Source organism: Liolophura sinensis, chromosome 9, assembly GCF_032854445.1.
Source record: "Liolophura sinensis isolate JHLJ2023 chromosome 9, CUHK_Ljap_v2, whole genome shotgun sequence".
In the NCBI taxonomy this organism is placed as follows: Eukaryota; Metazoa; Mollusca; class Polyplacophora; order Chitonida; family Chitonidae; genus Liolophura; species Liolophura sinensis.
This window is the reverse complement of record NC_088303.1, coordinates 20,770,303-20,788,213: the sequence shown is the minus strand read 5'-3', so window position 1 is coordinate 20,788,213 and position 17,911 is coordinate 20,770,303. Positions and strand designations below refer to the sequence as shown.

Here is a 17,911-nt window from a genome sequence, read left to right as displayed (position 1 = left end):
ACAGCGACAAGTGCTGATATACATGTAACACCTGTAGGGCGACGAGTATTGATATACACGTATCTCATGTACAGAGACAGGTACTGATATACATGTATCCCAGGGATACATCGACAAGTATTGATAGACTTAATTTCCAGGACTCATCGCATGCCTCTAGAAAACGAATTTGACTAGCTGAATGAAAATACGATATAAGCTATTACATGCGGTTGTATAGCATTCCAACGATCACATCATCTAAATACAACTCATGAAACATCCAATCATCCAATTTTCTCTATTTTCATTCCACATATCAAATTCGACGAATCGATACAAGTTGCATCTTTGGAAGGCGGTTTAACCCTTCCAGTGTTTTATTACCGGGCCATGGTACCACATGGCAATCTTCTTCAGGCCGCCAATGTTAAGTGAGGCCGTGTATAACAACTCACAACTTGAAAATGGGGAAAAAAAATACGGGAAAAACTCTTGACATACAAGGTTAGGAGAAACCTAACATGTAAATTTATTAATAACAATTCTTGTAGAGTTCAAATTAAATGGGGATGTAAAGAAGCAATATTTGGTTGTTAAAATGTAAAAAATATACCCCACATGTCTACCCTATTGAGATTAATAAGGTGTCGTTATTAAGGCGAGGTAGTCACAAAGAGTAGTACAAGGGCACGAGTTGTAAAACTATATGGGATATCCGTCTGTATTCGCAATACCATCTACCATGTGACATACAAGGCCAAGTTCGACTGCTAAACACACACGGTGCAGTGCTAAGCTTGATGACTGCAAACATACAAACCGACCGTCAGATCACAACTGGAATGGAGGACATAATACATTGTGTCGAAAATTGGGATTTACAAGTAAATCCAAGCGGTGGTAAAATAACAGGGAACAACGCCACAGTGACAGTTGCTCCATGAAAATACGAAGTCACGTGATGTTAAAAATGAAATGACGCAACGTCATTTTTATGAAAAATGGACGCACCCACAACATTCAGAAAAATACAAAGTTCTCTTGTGACGTCACAGAAAATGCGAAGTGTTACGTCTTGGAACAAGTGCACAGAATGGGATTGGTCTGTTACAAGTAAACTACAAAACCACAAAAATGCTAGCTTCACTTACACAGAGTAAAACAACAGGATATTTCTCTCCGACATAACTGATATTTCGCAGTGTGCTATACACACATACCATATAGGGAGTGAGTGAGTGCTTGGGATCCATACCATATAGTAATAATTCACTAATACTTAATTTAACAATAAGACAAATCTTCAGACTAAAGTCACTGACAGATTATTGCACAATGAAGTTTGAATAGCAAATATTAACGTCCAATACTCGATGTTTCATGCAGTAAGGATTTTCTCTCATGCCTTACTCCATGAATATTTTTAACTTTTTCACTTTAAGTAGTTTTTTTAATAACCAAGTATTTGTGTGCTTACATTTCACCTGTGAAATATCAAGATTATAAACTTTGTGAAAAATAACTTTTAAATTTCTTTCATTAACATAATTCGCAACTGAAAACTTTGATATGTATGAATAGCCTTGTGTGAACTTTACCCTTCATATGGGCAATAACAATTTCAAGCGGAATAGGTTCGTATGTTTGAGATCTGTTATAACAGTGCCTGTAAATACCCTGCTTCTGCGGTAAAGCATTGAAGAAGCTTTAAGAATGTCTTGTTTATCTTATGGCCCAATGCTATAAATAATGTTAGTATGGACAGCTGTTTTTGTTGTTCCTTCATTTAGCGGACGCTCTCAATGCTTTAAAAAAAACACACTATACGGCTACTTATTATATAGAAATAAACAGAGATTCTCTTTGTTTACACAGTTTAAACAATAATTCTTCATATTAAACACAACAGATCATTTGAAGACATCAGCTTTTATCTTATGTTCATCCATATTTTGGCTATGTTTTGAAACTGACGTCAAAGAGTAAATCCCCGAAGGTCACAAACACTCACCTGCGTAATGCTTGTATATTGCAATTACAAAAAGCCGAATCACACCAGTAATGAGACCTGGATTTCAAACTAGCGGAAGTACAATATCCACAAGCAATCAATCAAACTAAATTATGCACACCTTTGGCTGGTTTCATGACCACTACTTCATGTACAACTGCTTCATACTTCCATAGCTTCAATACGTTTAGCTCACCTGTGCTTAATGTACAGGCGGATCTGATTCATATTTCAATAATGTCAATACGGTTATGACCTCCCAAGGCTTAAAGATGCAGGTGAGTCTGCCTCATACTTTTTTTAGGTATATTTATACTTCAATACGTTAAGCTAGCCAATGTTTAAGATACAAGTCTATTTATCTCATACTTTATAGCGCCAATATGTTAGGCCACCAATGCTTACAAATCAATCTGTTTCATACTTCTATACCGTCGATACGTTTCGCCCACCAATGCTTAAGGTACAGATCAGTTTGTCTCGTGCTTCTATAGCGCCACTATGTTTAACCATGTTTTAACCCACCAATTTTCACATTTCTATGTCATCAGCAGCTTTTGAGACGTATATAACAAAGAAGGCATCGAGACGGTTTAGACGGCCCGTTCTTGAAGGCAATTTAAGCGCTCTATACGATTTCAGACGAAACCAACACATATATTTTGGTGATATAGCGACTGTAATGCTCATCTTGTAGCATTAAAAGTATGTGTAGAAAAAGGCTCATGATCAGCAAAATTCAGTGTATATACATATATGTATATATATATCTAGAATGTATAATATGACGAGCTTCTTCCAAAGGGACGTAACATGGTCACATATTATATTCGCTCTTATTTAGATTTTTCTAATATTACATGCATGTAGATTCAATATTTTGTACATATTTTTATCTATATATTCGGTCTTAAAATTTTCCCAATCAAAGTTCTGATACAAAATCCATTTTGAGTTATAAAACAACGTTTTGACTGGTTTGGAAGCAATGTCTTGAAAAAATCAATAAAACAAATTTTGATATGTTAAAAAGTATTGTCCACATAAAAATTCATTGAACGACACACTGATTGGTCATGAGACAATGACCTTTTTAAAGTACGTATACAGACATAATATTACTCGTGTATGTCAAATCATTCGGCATAGAAAAAATGTATTCCAATTTAGTTGGTCTAACCACAAAAAAGTACGTCAAAACCACATTTTGATTGGTTAAGTGAGAAGTTATATCCCCACTGCAAAAGCACCAAACCAAATTTTGCTTGCTTGACAAAAAAAAAGTGTCATGAAATTTGGCCGTGAGACATTTTAGACAAAGCACCACAGATGAAGGGTCTAACACGAGCAGCCATTTGACAACAGACAGTTTCAATAACCAAGTAACGGTTCTGTGCGAATAAGACATGAGTGAAATAAATATACAACATACCTGTACTCAAGTAGAGGTTTCCACCTGTCATTGCAAGACATGTACACTACTTACTAACGAAGACAACCGTAAAGATCAGTACAACTGAATTAAGAACAATAAACATGGCATGTTTGCTATGACAAAAACATAACAACCGTTTACAAAAGTCTAGAAAAATGTTGATATGCTTCTGCTGCAAATCACCTGCATGCGCCTTATTTAACATCGTTGTCATGATTTCAAGCCATTTTTGCTGTTTTGTCGACCCGTTGACCCCTTACGTCTTTTGCCCTCGTCTAACGCCTTCTGCATGTCCGTGTAGTACTTCAGGGCAAATCTGACAGGCTGGATAATTTGATCCTACAAATAATATAATAAGAGGAGCCTTAAATTGAGAATTGGCCATTCTTACCACACTCTGATAATACCGCTCGTTCATCCACACTTGATCGAAGAGTTCTAATTCCTTTCTTTCTTGATAATGTTAACATTTAGCTACATCACTCTAGTATTTATATATTTATTTGACTGGAGTTTTACGCCACATTCAAGAATATTTCACAGCAGCCAGCATTATGGCGGATGGCTATGGTTTTCCTCAGGGCTCTGTCCGGTTTCCTCCCACCATAATCTTGACGGCCGTCGTATAAGTGAAATATTCTTAAGTACAGTGTCAAGCACCAATTAAATAAATAAATATATAAATAGATCACACCCTACCTATTACTATTTTATATTTGTTTTCATGAAATTTATCCCACATTAGTTCAATATATTACCGTGAAGAGTTATAAAAAGTTAAAACTGACCTCTACCACTGGAAAAAGCTGCCCAAGGGTTTCAAACAAAGGGAGTAAGACAAACTTAATGAATCCAATTTGAGACGAAGACTTGGTGACTTTCTCCCTGTCCATGAATGGTGCTACAGGGAGTCCTTCCAGCTTCTCAACGTCACTCTTCAAATAAAACCGTGAATTACCAGGCGCTGTTAAACAGGTTCCAATCACAGATTTGCTGTCCACAAGAGTTAACTGGTATCACTGTAGTAATATTCCATAACATGAGTATAGAAACTATGCCTTACGAAGATTACAAATCTTAAATTCTCAAAAAGGTTAAACCACCGTGGTATGAAATATAGTTTATTATTCATTCAATTATGACTAAGGAAAAGTAGAAAAAAACACACAAACTTTGACACAAAATAACAACACATTAATTTGGTACACAACTTACATCAAAACATCTAACCAGCGCTACACACAAAACACCTAAACGAAAAAGTAGTAAGCTATCTGGCAAGACGTATAGCATGCTTCCGTCACGTCATACTGCCCGATAATCAATGAGCATTAAAGCACTACCTGGCGCTAAAAGCTGCTGCAGTATACCTTTTTCTGGGATAAAAATGACCTTGTATTCTTTTCTACGAGGCTAAATAGTTCCGAGGGTGGGAAGGGTACGGTGGGAGTTACTACACACAGGATAGAGAAGTCTTTCCCTACATAGACTGTACCTCAACTAGACCGGATCCAGCATTCAGAACAAGGTGTCCCTGTTAACTCCAACAATGTCAAGAAACTTGTAATTTCTACCTCATTTAATGATGTCGTCATGTTGTCCCATGATACGATTCCCAAATTTTTTTTTTATTTCTTCGTGTCATTACTCGTCTCTCATGACTACGGAGGGACTGCTGCTTTATACCTGGTTACTCGTCTTCGATCAACAAGAAAGAATAATGATGGCACTGTAGATGCCATCAGTGTCGAAGTGCACCAAAAACTTATAACTCTAGTACGTCTTTAAGTTTTTGATATACATGTATGTATGACTATATTTATTTATGTGTCAAGGTACGGTGAATTTCCCTTCGTTTGATTAGCCCGGCGGTAGTCAGTCGCTCATACTCACATCAGCGAAATGATGAGCAATTAAGTTGCGATTAAGTATCTCAATCTACATTGTAGATCAGGGTTTTGGTGTCTCTGGAGGATGTTACATGTATTTACAATACCTGTCGAAAAAATTCTTCCATGAGACACTCAAGCCAAGGTTCAGCAACTTCAACAGGTCGCACTTCATTGGAAATGTCAGCCGCTTTGATTAATATCAGCATTAGCTAGGGGAGTCAAATCATAACAAATTATCAATTCATGCAGCAAACAACACCAAGCTCATAAATAATCAATGACTAGAATATCGGACAAAGCAATATTACAACACACATGACGCACAAAGCAGTTCTGTACTATTATCTTTACACTGAACTGATTAGCCAATCCACATCCCCCAGCAACATCTTTACACATAACAGAATCCAAACATACCGCTTGAAACGGGAAATGAAAACTGAAGAGACCATGTGATAAAAAGGTAGTCAAAGATATTTCCATTTCACCAATTCAAGTCTTTCTTTAATCCTGATTCCACAAATATCAACCCTCTTGTCATGAAAACGTGTTAAATAGAATCGAATTTAAAATTCAATCTTGTTGCATGACAATTTTGTTGCATGAATGATGAAACTACTAAAAGGAAGTACCAGTGTCAAGAACCAGAGAACCTCGGATTACTGGACAGTTTTTATTAACCACAGCCAAAATAAAGACGGCTTGAAAAAGAAGTAAAACAATACAAAACTCGCTGCAGATATTCCTTTGAGTTTCTATAGGTTTGGAATCCTCCTTTCAGAGGTTGTATTACCTATTTCAATGACATTTCAATGTCGTGACCTTCATGGACTTTATATCAGAATTCTACTTCCATGAGCTTTTTAACTGTATACTATATATCTGGATTTTCCATTCCACCCCCTTCTACACATATGTTTCTATAATTTGCACCATCTAGATGTAACAAGGAACAATACTGTGTTCTGTATTTCACACTGCACAAATTTTCAAGTTAATCGAGATATTGTGTGATCCATATTTATCACATACCTCAAACCATGGAGATATATAATATACCGCCATACTCAATGATCATGACATTTTTGAATGAAAAAGCTACAGACAGCAGTTTAGAGTCACAAATAAGGGTGCATTGTTCAAAGATTTCTTGTGCGTGTACAACAAATCAAAATAAATAGCATGCCACAAAACACCACGCCACCGAATAAACCATCTATAACAATAAACGGAAAAGACCTACAGCATACATGGTATATTGGTTGGTCTGACAAAATCAAGCACTGGATAACAGACTGCATGCCACGGTAGGAAGCAAGAAGAAACCTGGTTAAAAAACTCTTGAAGTAAGCAGTCTAGCCACGGTTCAGCAACATCCATTGGTCGGGCTTCGTTGGAAATGTCTGATACTTTCATCAGTATCATGGTGAGCTTGACAAAAACATTGTTAATTAAAACTGTTATGACAACCAATTTCTGGGGAATCACACAGATCAAAAGCAAAAACCTTCAACTTAATGGCTTTTTGTTTTATGAGAACTCCTGACATAGCGCAACTACAATCACTTTTATGGTTTTTGCTCATTCATGCACCAACAGTTTAACTGGGGAGTTGATAGCTCTTTCTATTCTCTGCCTAACTTGCACCCCAAAGATTCGTCATTCCTGACCTGGGCGAGCATAGGATCACAAATCACAAATCAGATCACCTACAAACCATTAGGCTAGCATCTTGATCTTTACAGACATGACCTGTGATAAAGACCAGGCCATGATGGTAATATCTCATCAGCATGCCCTTAATATACATATTGGGGTATACATTGCAATAGTAAAACTAACCTGGTCTGGAAAACACTCAGCTTTGAGCTTGTAACTCATTAGGTGTAACATGGAAAAATTGATGGGTTAAATTACATGTATCTACGTATACTGTACAAGTACATAGCATGAACTAGGCTTAACACTAGGCGATAAGATACAGACTGTGGAAATAAACAGCCTTCAACCAGCACACAAATGAAAAAGTACCATGGTGGTTTTATAATTCAAATAGAACTGGACAATCACTTTGATATTATTACACATATTTATGTAATTTCAAATACTCACCATGGCTTTATGCTCTTTATTGGAAAACTCAAAGGCAGGGATGATAGCTTTGAAACCATTAACGATTTCAGTGTGTTTGGCCATGTCAGTGGACAATATGCATCTGAAAATCATATTTTGCATAACCAGAAAATAAACCAAAAAGTTTTCTAGATAATCATGATTATGATTTATTATATATAAGGATGGTGATTTCTACCATTATGTTTTCAGCAAATTGTTGGCCCTCGCATGCCATTCTGAGTAAAATCCAATCTGCAATGGGTATGTGGGAAGGTCTGCAGCAACCTGCGCATGATCGTGGCTTTTTCCCAGGCTGTGCCCGGTTTCCGCCCACCATAATGCTGGCCGCTGTCGCATAAGTGAAATATTCTTGAGTACAGCGTAAAACACCATTCAAATAAATAAATAAATAACCAATCTGCAATGGGAGTTTATTGTTAGTATCATGGTTATCTACATGAACATTCACAATGAATCATGTGGGTATAAAACCTAAAACCGGATTTTCCACAAAATTAAAAAAACATAATTTCAGGCTGTGTAAAGTTGTGTGCTCTATGTAATGCTCTAAGAAACAGTAGAGAGACATCATGATCTATCATCTGTCTTGCCATCATACATGTATGTACTGCATGTATATGTGTTAATATGCAGTAAAAAATTTATATATCTATATATTTATCTGATTGGAGTATTACGCCATAATGTAGTCAAATACATGTCCCTACAAACTTTGAAGGAATCTATGCACGCAATCACACCCTTGTTCAGTATACAGTGCTTCATATATAGTGCAAAAAGTCTTACAGATCACGCCACATACATGAATATGAACTTATTTGACAGGTTGTTTTTTCTATGCCATACTCAAAAGTGCTACCCACTGAGTTGGCCACGGAAGCACCTCACACCACATATAGGTAGGTGTACATACAAGATGTGGTAGCATTAAGCAATAATCAAATAAAAAAAAAAAATCAATAAAGGATGTCCCCACATGAAATGACAGCATCATACCTGATGATACCCTCTCGAATCCTCTTGTACTGCTCCTGAGAGACATTCCTGAATATGTTACAGTCGCGTTTGGCCAGGAGTTCAAACGCTACCGAACAGTGGTGGTTCTCTAGTGGTGATATATCATTGTATCTGAGAGCCAGCTCTGTGCGCGCATTTATCTGAAAAATACCACGCAACAGTGTTATAACTATGGAACTTTATCCTTTCACTGAACATACATAAAGTCTCAGGCCTTGCAATCATTAAGTGATCTTATACTTCAGTGAAAATTTCAAACTTTTTTTGAATTGTCACTCCTAATGTAACAAGGCAGCAATAATATTGTTTGCTAAAGTAAATTCTGGGTAAGTTATTGTACAACAAATTTCAGCTAAAATAATGGAAAGGAACATACCAAATTTAAGGATTAATATTTAGACATAAGTCTAAGGTGGCTTTGTGATCCCAGGGCTAGTTCATCTTGACTAGAGGTAGAAAGCAGTCCTATCCTTGCCAATGCGAAATTATGTTTAGAAATATGTTTTTCCAAACATGATGGTTCAATATTAATACAGAAATGATGACCTTAATAAAACAACGTTTTCTGAATGGTAAATTCGGTATATTGGTTAGCAGTGGAGTTTAAATGTCAGAACTCACTTGGTAAGCATTATTGTAGCCTGGATGATCTAGGTCATGACATATAGCAGACACGATCAGGATGAGAATATCAATATCCTCCATGTAACTGGGCAGGTTTATCAACCATGTCAAGCCATACATCTGAAACAAGGAGTGCACACATATGTACTGGCAGATACAAGCACTAAAATGTCCTATACATGTACGTCAAGTCATGCAATAAGCTTCAAAGTCAAACATGTTTCTAACCTTAATTGTATCATGCATCAATTCTAATCTAAAATAAACAAAGAAAAATCTTTTTCTAGCTGATAATTTTACACTTTATCCCATTTAGAAGAACTTTCAAAACTGTTTTCATTGCAATTCATTTGAAGGTGTAAAATCCATCTGAACTTACCATTTGTGTAACCATAAAGCAATGTTTGAAGTTGTGGAAAGGAACTTGATTGTAGTGCTTATACACCTCATACAACCATTGATGGAGAACTGGTAACTATAAAGAAATTTCAAAAATCTTAATCTGAATTTCACTGCTACAAAAATCCACCCTCTCCTTGACGTTCACAATTAGTAGTACATATTTACTTCATTTTTGCATTATCGTTAAAATGGTTCGAGTCCTTTGCTTCACTAACAGATCACATGCAGTTCAGTTCAACACATGGAAGAAGCTGTGCCCAAGGTATAAGGTCAAGTATGTGAAAAGTTTGAAGACATTTTAAGTTTAATTAGAGACATGTAAATGTAACTTCTAGAGAACTGATCAGTGTTCTATGCCATACTCAAGAATATTTCACCAATTTGAAGATGATCAGGTTTATGGGTGTAAGACATGTGTACACCCCCAACAAACCATCAAACAACTTCAGGTTGTGGTGATCAAAGCTAAAACAGCGCAAACATGGAGTCTTACAAAAAGCAAAAAGCTTACCTCAATGTTAAATTTACGGATGAAGTCCAAATCAATAAACATTTGGCGTAATAATATCAACATTTCTGAGTCATCCCACTGCCAATTGTCGAAGGTGGGTTTCCTGAGATACTCACTAACCTCATCTGTCACCTGTACACGGCTACACAGAAGGAACGAAAAACATGAATACATCAGTGAATCTTCAGAAAACTGAGTCAGTAGGCGAATGATGAATTCTAACAAAGGCTATACAGGACTCAGAGATGTACATGTACTTACCTCATTTTAAGAAATTTATCAAAAGTTCGCCTCATCTTCTCTTCGCTTTTTCGTATGGAGTTTTTCTTGTCCCAGAATGGTTGCAGTGATGTTCCTGATGAGATGTCTTTAAATAACCCCAACCAACTTAAATGTTCAACACTCTGTAATAACAAAAACAGACCCAAGATCTGATGTTATATGTGACTGTAGCTGAACATTAAACACAGAGACCTTGACTTGATCACACAATCTTACTGGTACAAGGCTACTGCTCTGAACTTACACGCACAAAGCTTTTATCACTTTCATAATACATCAGAAAATAGAGGAAAGCAATGTAAATGAAGAAGATTGTACACTCAATGCAACACCCTGAACTTGACATTAGGGTATTTGTATTGTATCAAAATGATGTAATCCAATCACCAAGTAGACAACAATGATGCTATAATACATGCATATGAACTAACACAGGAAAAGGACTGGAACAGCTTTGTGAATGGTTTAGCAGTGAATACCATTTAATACCTTACTCACCTCTAATTTCTGCTTAAAGCCCTCCACTTTTTTCTTCATATCTCTCACAACGGGTGGTATTTCACCCTCGTCTGTGAAGACTCTGCTCTCAATCGCCTCCAATCTGTTAGAATGTACCAAAAAATTATCCACACAAAATAAATACACTATAGTATGTCATGTGTACCAATTTTATACATTTAGAAAGTTTATCGGGTGTATAGCAAAATGCTGTGGTTACTCCGGGGATTCTTGCTTCTTCCACACATATTTTATTTCCATGTACCTCGGTTAGAAAGTGTGATTTTATAAATGTGATTCAGCATATAATCAAGTGTCAACATGACAGCTCAAGATCAGTCAAAGCCACCAGTAAAAACAGTTTTCTGTGGTAAATGAAATTAACCATTACATTAAACACTGTGTGATTCTCTATTGATTATTGGAATTGTGCTGCAAATTTGTGAGTGGCCAAAGTGCTGGGTGACCCATGCAACTGTGGATAACCAAATCTGTCAACACACCACTGAGTTTACAATAATGTAGTTCCTATTGCTTATGGAATGGCTTGATCTCAATGTGGTGTTTTCTCAAATCTGGCCATAACACACTTTTACACTGAGTTTGTGTAGGATGAACAAAGGAGACCATTCTGATGATTCTATGATTCTAAGTTAGGCTTGAGGCAAGAGGACTATTGTCGTTTTCTGTCAGGAAAGAAACTTTGCACACTCGCCTTTTCTCTATACCATCGATGTCAAACCCATTCCAGGTTCTATCTGGAGTACCTGAAATACAGAGAAGTGCTGGTAATCACTTAATACCATGCAATTTTACACACACACACACACACATATATATATATATATATGAACAATATTCAATGTGCATTTAACATAATTGTAGCAGAGATGGTTTTAAACTTTTCATGAAATTTCTGATTTTTTTTATTAATGTCAGGTTTACCAAGAATTCTTCATTTGCATATGACACCTGTTAGGTTAATGTATGGAAAACTAGAGCACCCATGCCCTAATTCCTCCACCTCTTTGCATATGAAAGACCAACTTTTAGTGCAATTTATGCACATTTAGAATTTGATTGACTACATAGAACATACTGGTCAATTTCAAGGTTTTACAAAAAGTATAACTGTATCAGTTAATACAGAATAATGTTTTCAGAATATGCTTGAATAAACACCTTTCAAACAAACGTAAAAGCTGAAGAATTACCAGAGCAGTGTAAATGACCTAAAATTTAGATCAAGAAAGTGCATTTATGAGGCAAACAAATATCCAACCATTATTACTTTTGGTGCTGACTTAAACTTCCATTTTTTCAGTAGGATACCTTTCTATCTTCCAAACATCAAACCAAATTTCTATGAAGACTAAAACTTCAAGAATCAGGAAAAATGAGCAACTTAATGAAATATCAAATTCTGAGTCATTTGTACTCAGTTAAGTAAATTACAGAAGAGCTCAGGATTTGATTATGTGGTCTTATTAATAAATAGTTAATGGTTTGAACAGATGGATGTCTAGGGCCCGACCATGTCATACTTTTAATAATGTCTAAATACACCCATGCATCCTCGTTTTTTAAGTGTTAGTTTACATATAAAAAGTAATCTCACAGACTCAATGTACGCACTGAAACGATTTCATTTAAGTATCAACTTTAAACAAAATTAATTCAGAAAAAAGTAAAAATGGGCCTATTTTGGCACATGATACCTAAAAAATTAATGCTCTACCAAGCCATGAATGTGCCAGGAAAATTGATAAATCAACATGAATTATATCGAATGAGAGAGATACATTTCATTTTTATCTATAGAAACAATGAAGAATAAAAACTACCTTACCATCACAGTGTGCAGCCACCACCTCCAGGTTGTAGCGTGTACTTGGGGTGTTTTCCTGTAGCCGTGGAGATATGTTCAGTAAACTTCCTTTGGTGTTATAAAGCTTAATAATATCATTGGGACTAGCTTCAGCAGCAGCACGGAAGATCTCTGAAAGGTGAAGTTAAATGAATAAACATGGAAAAATATTTGTGCACTACTTCTCAAACAGTCCTATACAATATGACTGTGCACCATAAATTTGGCACAGGGATAGAGCCATGGCATCTATCCCTCAGGCTTTTCCTCTGTCATGGAAATGTTTTGAAACAGCCAAACTTGCAGATTGTACCTGAACACACAGTTCTTCTGCCAAGCACAATAAGGCAGGGAGCATCAATTTGCACTGCCAGTTCAGAAGCAGGTAAGTGGAATAGCACAAAGATTTAAAGTTTACACAATGTTTCAAAACTGTTTAATATCTGCAAAGCTTGTCCATACCTTTTCTCACAAGATAAATTTATAACATAAAACAGGAAAACTGAAAGTTTACATACATAAACTGATGCTCTCAGAAAATGGTGGGAAAGTGTGCATACCCAGATGTAGTTTGTGATCAGGAACAAATCCCATATGTGACAATTTCAAAAAATCGACCTTACAAACAGCAGCACTTTGGAGAGAAAGACTTATTGGGACTGATGCCTTTGCTATTGGCATAATTCACCCCAGAACCAAATTTACTGTGTTTTGGGTGATATCCCGGGCATATGCTGTTCTTGTTGAGAGGTAGGTGGTTTCTGTACAGGAATAATTAAACATGGCGATATGATTCTAGTGTTAAATCAGACCTGTAAAACACAGAGTCATAGGGCTAATTCCTAATGATTTTCTCTTGTTTACATTAATAAACAAGACTATTTCATTTTCTCTACTTTAATAATTCCAGTTACAAAATTTTTTAAACTTTTCACCAGATGCCACAAACAGTTTAAATGGATCTAATGTTTTATGCTTTTGATATATTACTACAGGTACTGGTATGTATTTTTACTGCACACACAATATAACGATCGACAATAACTGTATTGTATATCCATGTCAGGCCTGTCCTTAGGCTATTTTTAGGTTTAAGCATTTAGTGCTCATACCTGCACATCCCCTTTTTCTCATAACAGAATGCTCTGCTGAACTATGATTTCCTCTCCCACCACATTAAAACCTTAATATCAAAGAAAAGGACCAGACTTCAACCCTCGACACCCTTTTGACCCCCTCCATTCCACTTATAAGATCCCCCTCCCATGTTCCTTTGGCTTTGTTTATGCCTTGTCACTTTCACAGCGGGTGGTATAGTCATAATGCTAAGCAAAGAGTGTGACAGGCGGACAACCAGACAGACAATCTGAGTAAACACTTCAGTACTGTGATGGCTTTTGGCAAGGCCCAACAACACGAGTATGCGGTTGTGAAAAGCAAGGAGAGACTCCTGCTTTTTATTCCTTTTGACAAGCCTGTGTGATATATTTTTACGAGACTGGTCAATTTGTTATGTTATGTTGCTTTTGTTACTGTAGTGACAGGTGAAAGTGTGTGAATTTTGGGCAAGCAGGAACGTGAATGTAAACAAAATTACGCAGGACCACATGTATTTGATCCGATATGTTAATGTGATTATCAAAAGGCATTTCAAAATCAGATTACTCAGTGAAAATAATCAGAGTTAATATATGCTGTAGATCATACGAAACATGTGAATTTGTTTCCATGTTTTCTCGTAAAACAGCAAGAAAAATTTGGCCTACCTCGGACCTCATCGGGGCTGTCATCTTGGTCGAACTCAGCTTGTTCGTTCTTCCCGTCGACAACGAAGTACACTACTTTCGATGTCATCGTTCAGAGCACGAGGCACATTCAAAGCATAGTCGATGTAGATTCACACATCATTCATTAACCATATAAAATACATCGTTAGGTTAAAATTAAATAATATTGCCTCAAGGCAGAATTATGACAGAAGCAGAGTGCGCATGTTTGTCCAAATTTAGCACAGAAGATGTACACAGAAAGGGGAGCAACTCTGTACATATTGATCTTTTCCTCTGCGTTTGCAAGTTGGATACATTATATAAGTTGTGGATAAACTCTTCTCTATTTTCATATACAGGTTTACAAAAAATGTTTACCCTGGGAGAAAATTTGAGATCTCATAAACTCTTTCTGAGTCAGGGTTAAGTAACTGACTCTGAAAGGCTTTTTAGATATAAACAACTGAACATAAGGGCCTACATGTAGACCTAGGTGTTTTAGATGCCGGTGGTCCCTTTTATATACACATCCATAGGTTTTATTCCACGTTTTACAATAAATATAACTTTGCCGTAAATTAAATTTGGTTAAATGGTGACTTTGTATAATAATGTATGTGAATCATGAACATGGTGATATAGGTTATTTAAGACTTTTTAGGCCTATATAGGCCAATATACATTTGGTCTACATTGGTGTCACGTAAGTATATAGGCCTATGTAGGCCCCTACAGGCCTATTTGATAATTTATATGTGTCGTGGGCGTACCGCTATTTGAACTTCAAGCTTGACTGAATGATTCTACATTCGGGTATGAACATGTCTAAAACATTCATAACTTATGCCATGAAACATAATGCTTCTATGCATACGAAGAAAATCATTCCGGTTTAGGCCTATGTTAATAAAAACCATTCACAGCGAAACAACCACTTACTCTCACAATCACTGTTTTTCTTTTTACGGTATATATACTTTATGTTCTAAAAATGTAGAACGCAGAAATATCAAACTAGTTGCACGGTCTGGGTGGGGGGGGAGGGTGGAGGGAAGGTAACTGGTCACAGCTATAGGCCCTATGCCTATAAATAGACTAACGTTGAGGAATGTGTGAGTCATTTGTGGTGGTTTTGCAGCAAATACACCGCCCTTTAACGCAAATTGTATATTGTCATTGGAGTTCGTAGCTTTTCAGTCTCAGGTAAAGTTTCATACTCCTTACAGCGCATGCGTCGCTCACTACCTTTCGCCATCTGTAGCAAAGTTTGTACAAAAATGCCGAATGATTTTCCACGGTAGACAGGTGACATAATTTGTTTTACCGATACAGTAGCCTACATGCAACAGATTGCAATCTAATTTTTTTTTTAATTTTTTTATTCGGTGCACAATGATCGATTTAGTAAAGAAGTAATGTACGTTAAGTCGTGGCGTAGGCCTAAATCATATTTAATGACAGGGCTGAAAAACGTCAATAATAACAGCCACCCCAACTACCACCACCTTCCCCCTACAACACACTAGTTATGTGCTGATTAAATATGATAATTTGTATATATACTGGCCTATAAGCCGTCACGTACACTAATACATAGGCCGACATGTATACTTTCGCGCTGGGAGCAGTTACGTATCTATATGGTGCGTGAAATGGGGTTATAAGCATTTGACCTGTATTGCAGAATACAAACTCATGTATACAGTGTAAACTTTTCAATGTAAGCGAACAAGTTTGTTCATCCAAAATTAGAGTATTTTTATAGTGTGCATTAAAAAATTTCCGATTGCGTCTAAATTTAATGCGTTGATTTAGCAAGAGGAGTCACGTCAAAGACTTTCAAACTGATTTACTACTAGTAAGTCAATGCGTATAATAAAAAACAACGTAAACAGTTTTCAAATCCTGTACACCTGTTGTCAACACCAGAAGCAGTTGCTCGTGTGATTGAGTGAGTGAGTGTTTGCTGTTTAACCTCTTACTTAACAATTTTTCAGTCATATGACGACGAAGGGTCCTTAGAGTGCATGTTATGTCTTTTTGTTGCAGGACGGATTTCCACTGCTCTTTTATCTAGTGCTGCTTCACTGAGACGACTTTCCGAAAACAAGTTAGTCGCCCCGCCCATTGTACTGCTACGGGTCAACCAGTCGTTGCACCCGCTTGATCCCCTTGATGCTGAACTCCAAGCGAAGCTTCCTCGTTTCAGGTCATAGATGTGACCTGACCCAGGAATAACTCTGGTCTACTGCCTCCCGAAGCGGACGCTACCAACTGTGCTATCAGGGCCGGTTCCTTGTGTGTAGCTTGGAAGCTGGAAACCTATATATGTTGTTCTTTCTCGTAATACCAATTTTTTTTCTTTTTGAACACTGTTTTCTGTGGTTTTTGTAGAGGTCTGCAAATCGCATTTGTTTGGAATTTGGAAGCAACATTCCCGCGGAAACCTTTTTTATGGGTGTTGAAATTTGTTCTTCTAGGTCATTTAGTTTGGCGGCCATAGGCCCGTATTGGGTTTCGAGCAAAACCTTGAATCAATGAACCTACTGAAATTTGAGATGCATATAGAGCAATACTAATTACACAAAATTTAAATAGTCATTCAAATCCGTTAACTTAAGAACGGTGTAAAACATCAATCAAATAAATACATAAATTAAATCTGTTAAGAAACTTTATAAGCTCGACATATGACGTCATATGAAAAGTTTTTGAATTTTGATGTAGGCCTAATCAGTTATCCATCTAACTCCTGATCGCCTCAGTGGCTGTAATTTGGAGGGGGGGGGGGGGGGGTATGCTGTAAATATGCTTCACTTAATATCTCATAAAATAAACAATATAAAATGATTTACTTTGATAGATATCAAACTCTTCGGAACAACATGATGACAATTTGAAGCAAGAGTGAAACAGTTTGGTTAAATAAGAGAAGTCTGGTATACCGGTATTCTTTTGTCAGTCAATACACTGCACCGATACATTTGTTTTACTGATATCCTTAACTTCCAGTTGATTGTGTTGAAACCCACGACCATACACAGGCTGCTGACAGATCTTCCCACGTACGGTTGTACATTTCATCAAAGAACGGTTGACAAAAGCATTGTTGGAGATTATTCTCCATATGATCCACTCAGAGAAATCTTTTTAACTCCTGTACGACAGACTATTTTTTTAAGGGCGCAAACAATGAAATTGTTCGTAAAGTGTGTGGAACTTTACTGTTTAACAGGTTGTGCAGAATATGACAGTGTATAGATTCAGTGTATAGATTTCATATATAGACAACGTTGTTCATGTTCATCGCAGCGCGAGAGCTGCAGAGGTGCAAATGGCAATCAAAGGTGCAGTAACATGATGTGGAGTTCAATATTCCACATCATTGCGCTCCATTGACGAGTTACATGCCCTTAGTTTGGTATAAAGGGCGATAACTTTGTGTCTGAATGCCTGGAAACACTGTAATCGTAATAGGAGTTCAT

At 36.7% G+C, this 17,911-nt stretch overlaps 1 protein-coding gene across 2 annotated transcripts; it reads right to left on the bottom strand.

Moving 5' to 3' along the window:
- Window positions 1–474: 474 nt before the first annotated feature.
- On the bottom strand, window positions 475–14,627 carry LOC135474784 (high affinity cGMP-specific 3',5'-cyclic phosphodiesterase 9A-like). 2 transcript variants are annotated; one of them, XM_064754381.1, is made up of 13 exons: window positions 14,424–14,627; window positions 12,640–12,789; window positions 11,506–11,557; window positions 10,791–10,893; window positions 10,272–10,414; window positions 10,011–10,152; window positions 9,477–9,572; window positions 9,095–9,217; window positions 8,453–8,613; window positions 7,433–7,535; window positions 6,647–6,751; window positions 4,217–4,363; window positions 475–3,767 (listed from the first exon to the last, which is right to left on the bottom strand). In XM_064754381.1, exons 1-13 carry the CDS (start codon window positions 14,509–14,511, stop codon window positions 3,639–3,641), a joined length of 1,542 nt encoding a protein of 513 aa, XP_064610451.1. In that variant the 5' UTR covers window positions 14,512–14,627; the 3' UTR covers window positions 475–3,638. The 2 variants fall into 2 exon arrangements, with proteins under 2 accessions (XP_064610451.1, XP_064610450.1); XM_064754380.1 differs by lacking the exon at window positions 6,647–6,751 and adding an exon at window positions 5,425–5,529.
- Between the last annotated feature and the right edge of the window lie 3,284 nt (window positions 14,628–17,911).

Excerpts from the sequence above, each read along its gene's own strand:
- LOC135474784 (XM_064754381.1), bottom strand. The coding sequence starts at position 14,511 with ATGACATCGAAAGTAGTGTACTTCGTTGTCGACGGGAAGAACGAACAA. Across the intron at positions 6,752-7,432 it reads ATAAAGAGCATAAAGCCATG|CTCACCATGATACTGATGAA; the intron begins GTGAGTATTTGA and ends GTTTTTGTCAAG. Across the intron at positions 3,768-4,216 it reads AGCTTTTTCCAGTGGTAGAG|GATCAAATTATCCAGCCTGT; the intron begins GTCAGTTTTAAC and ends TATTATTTGTAG.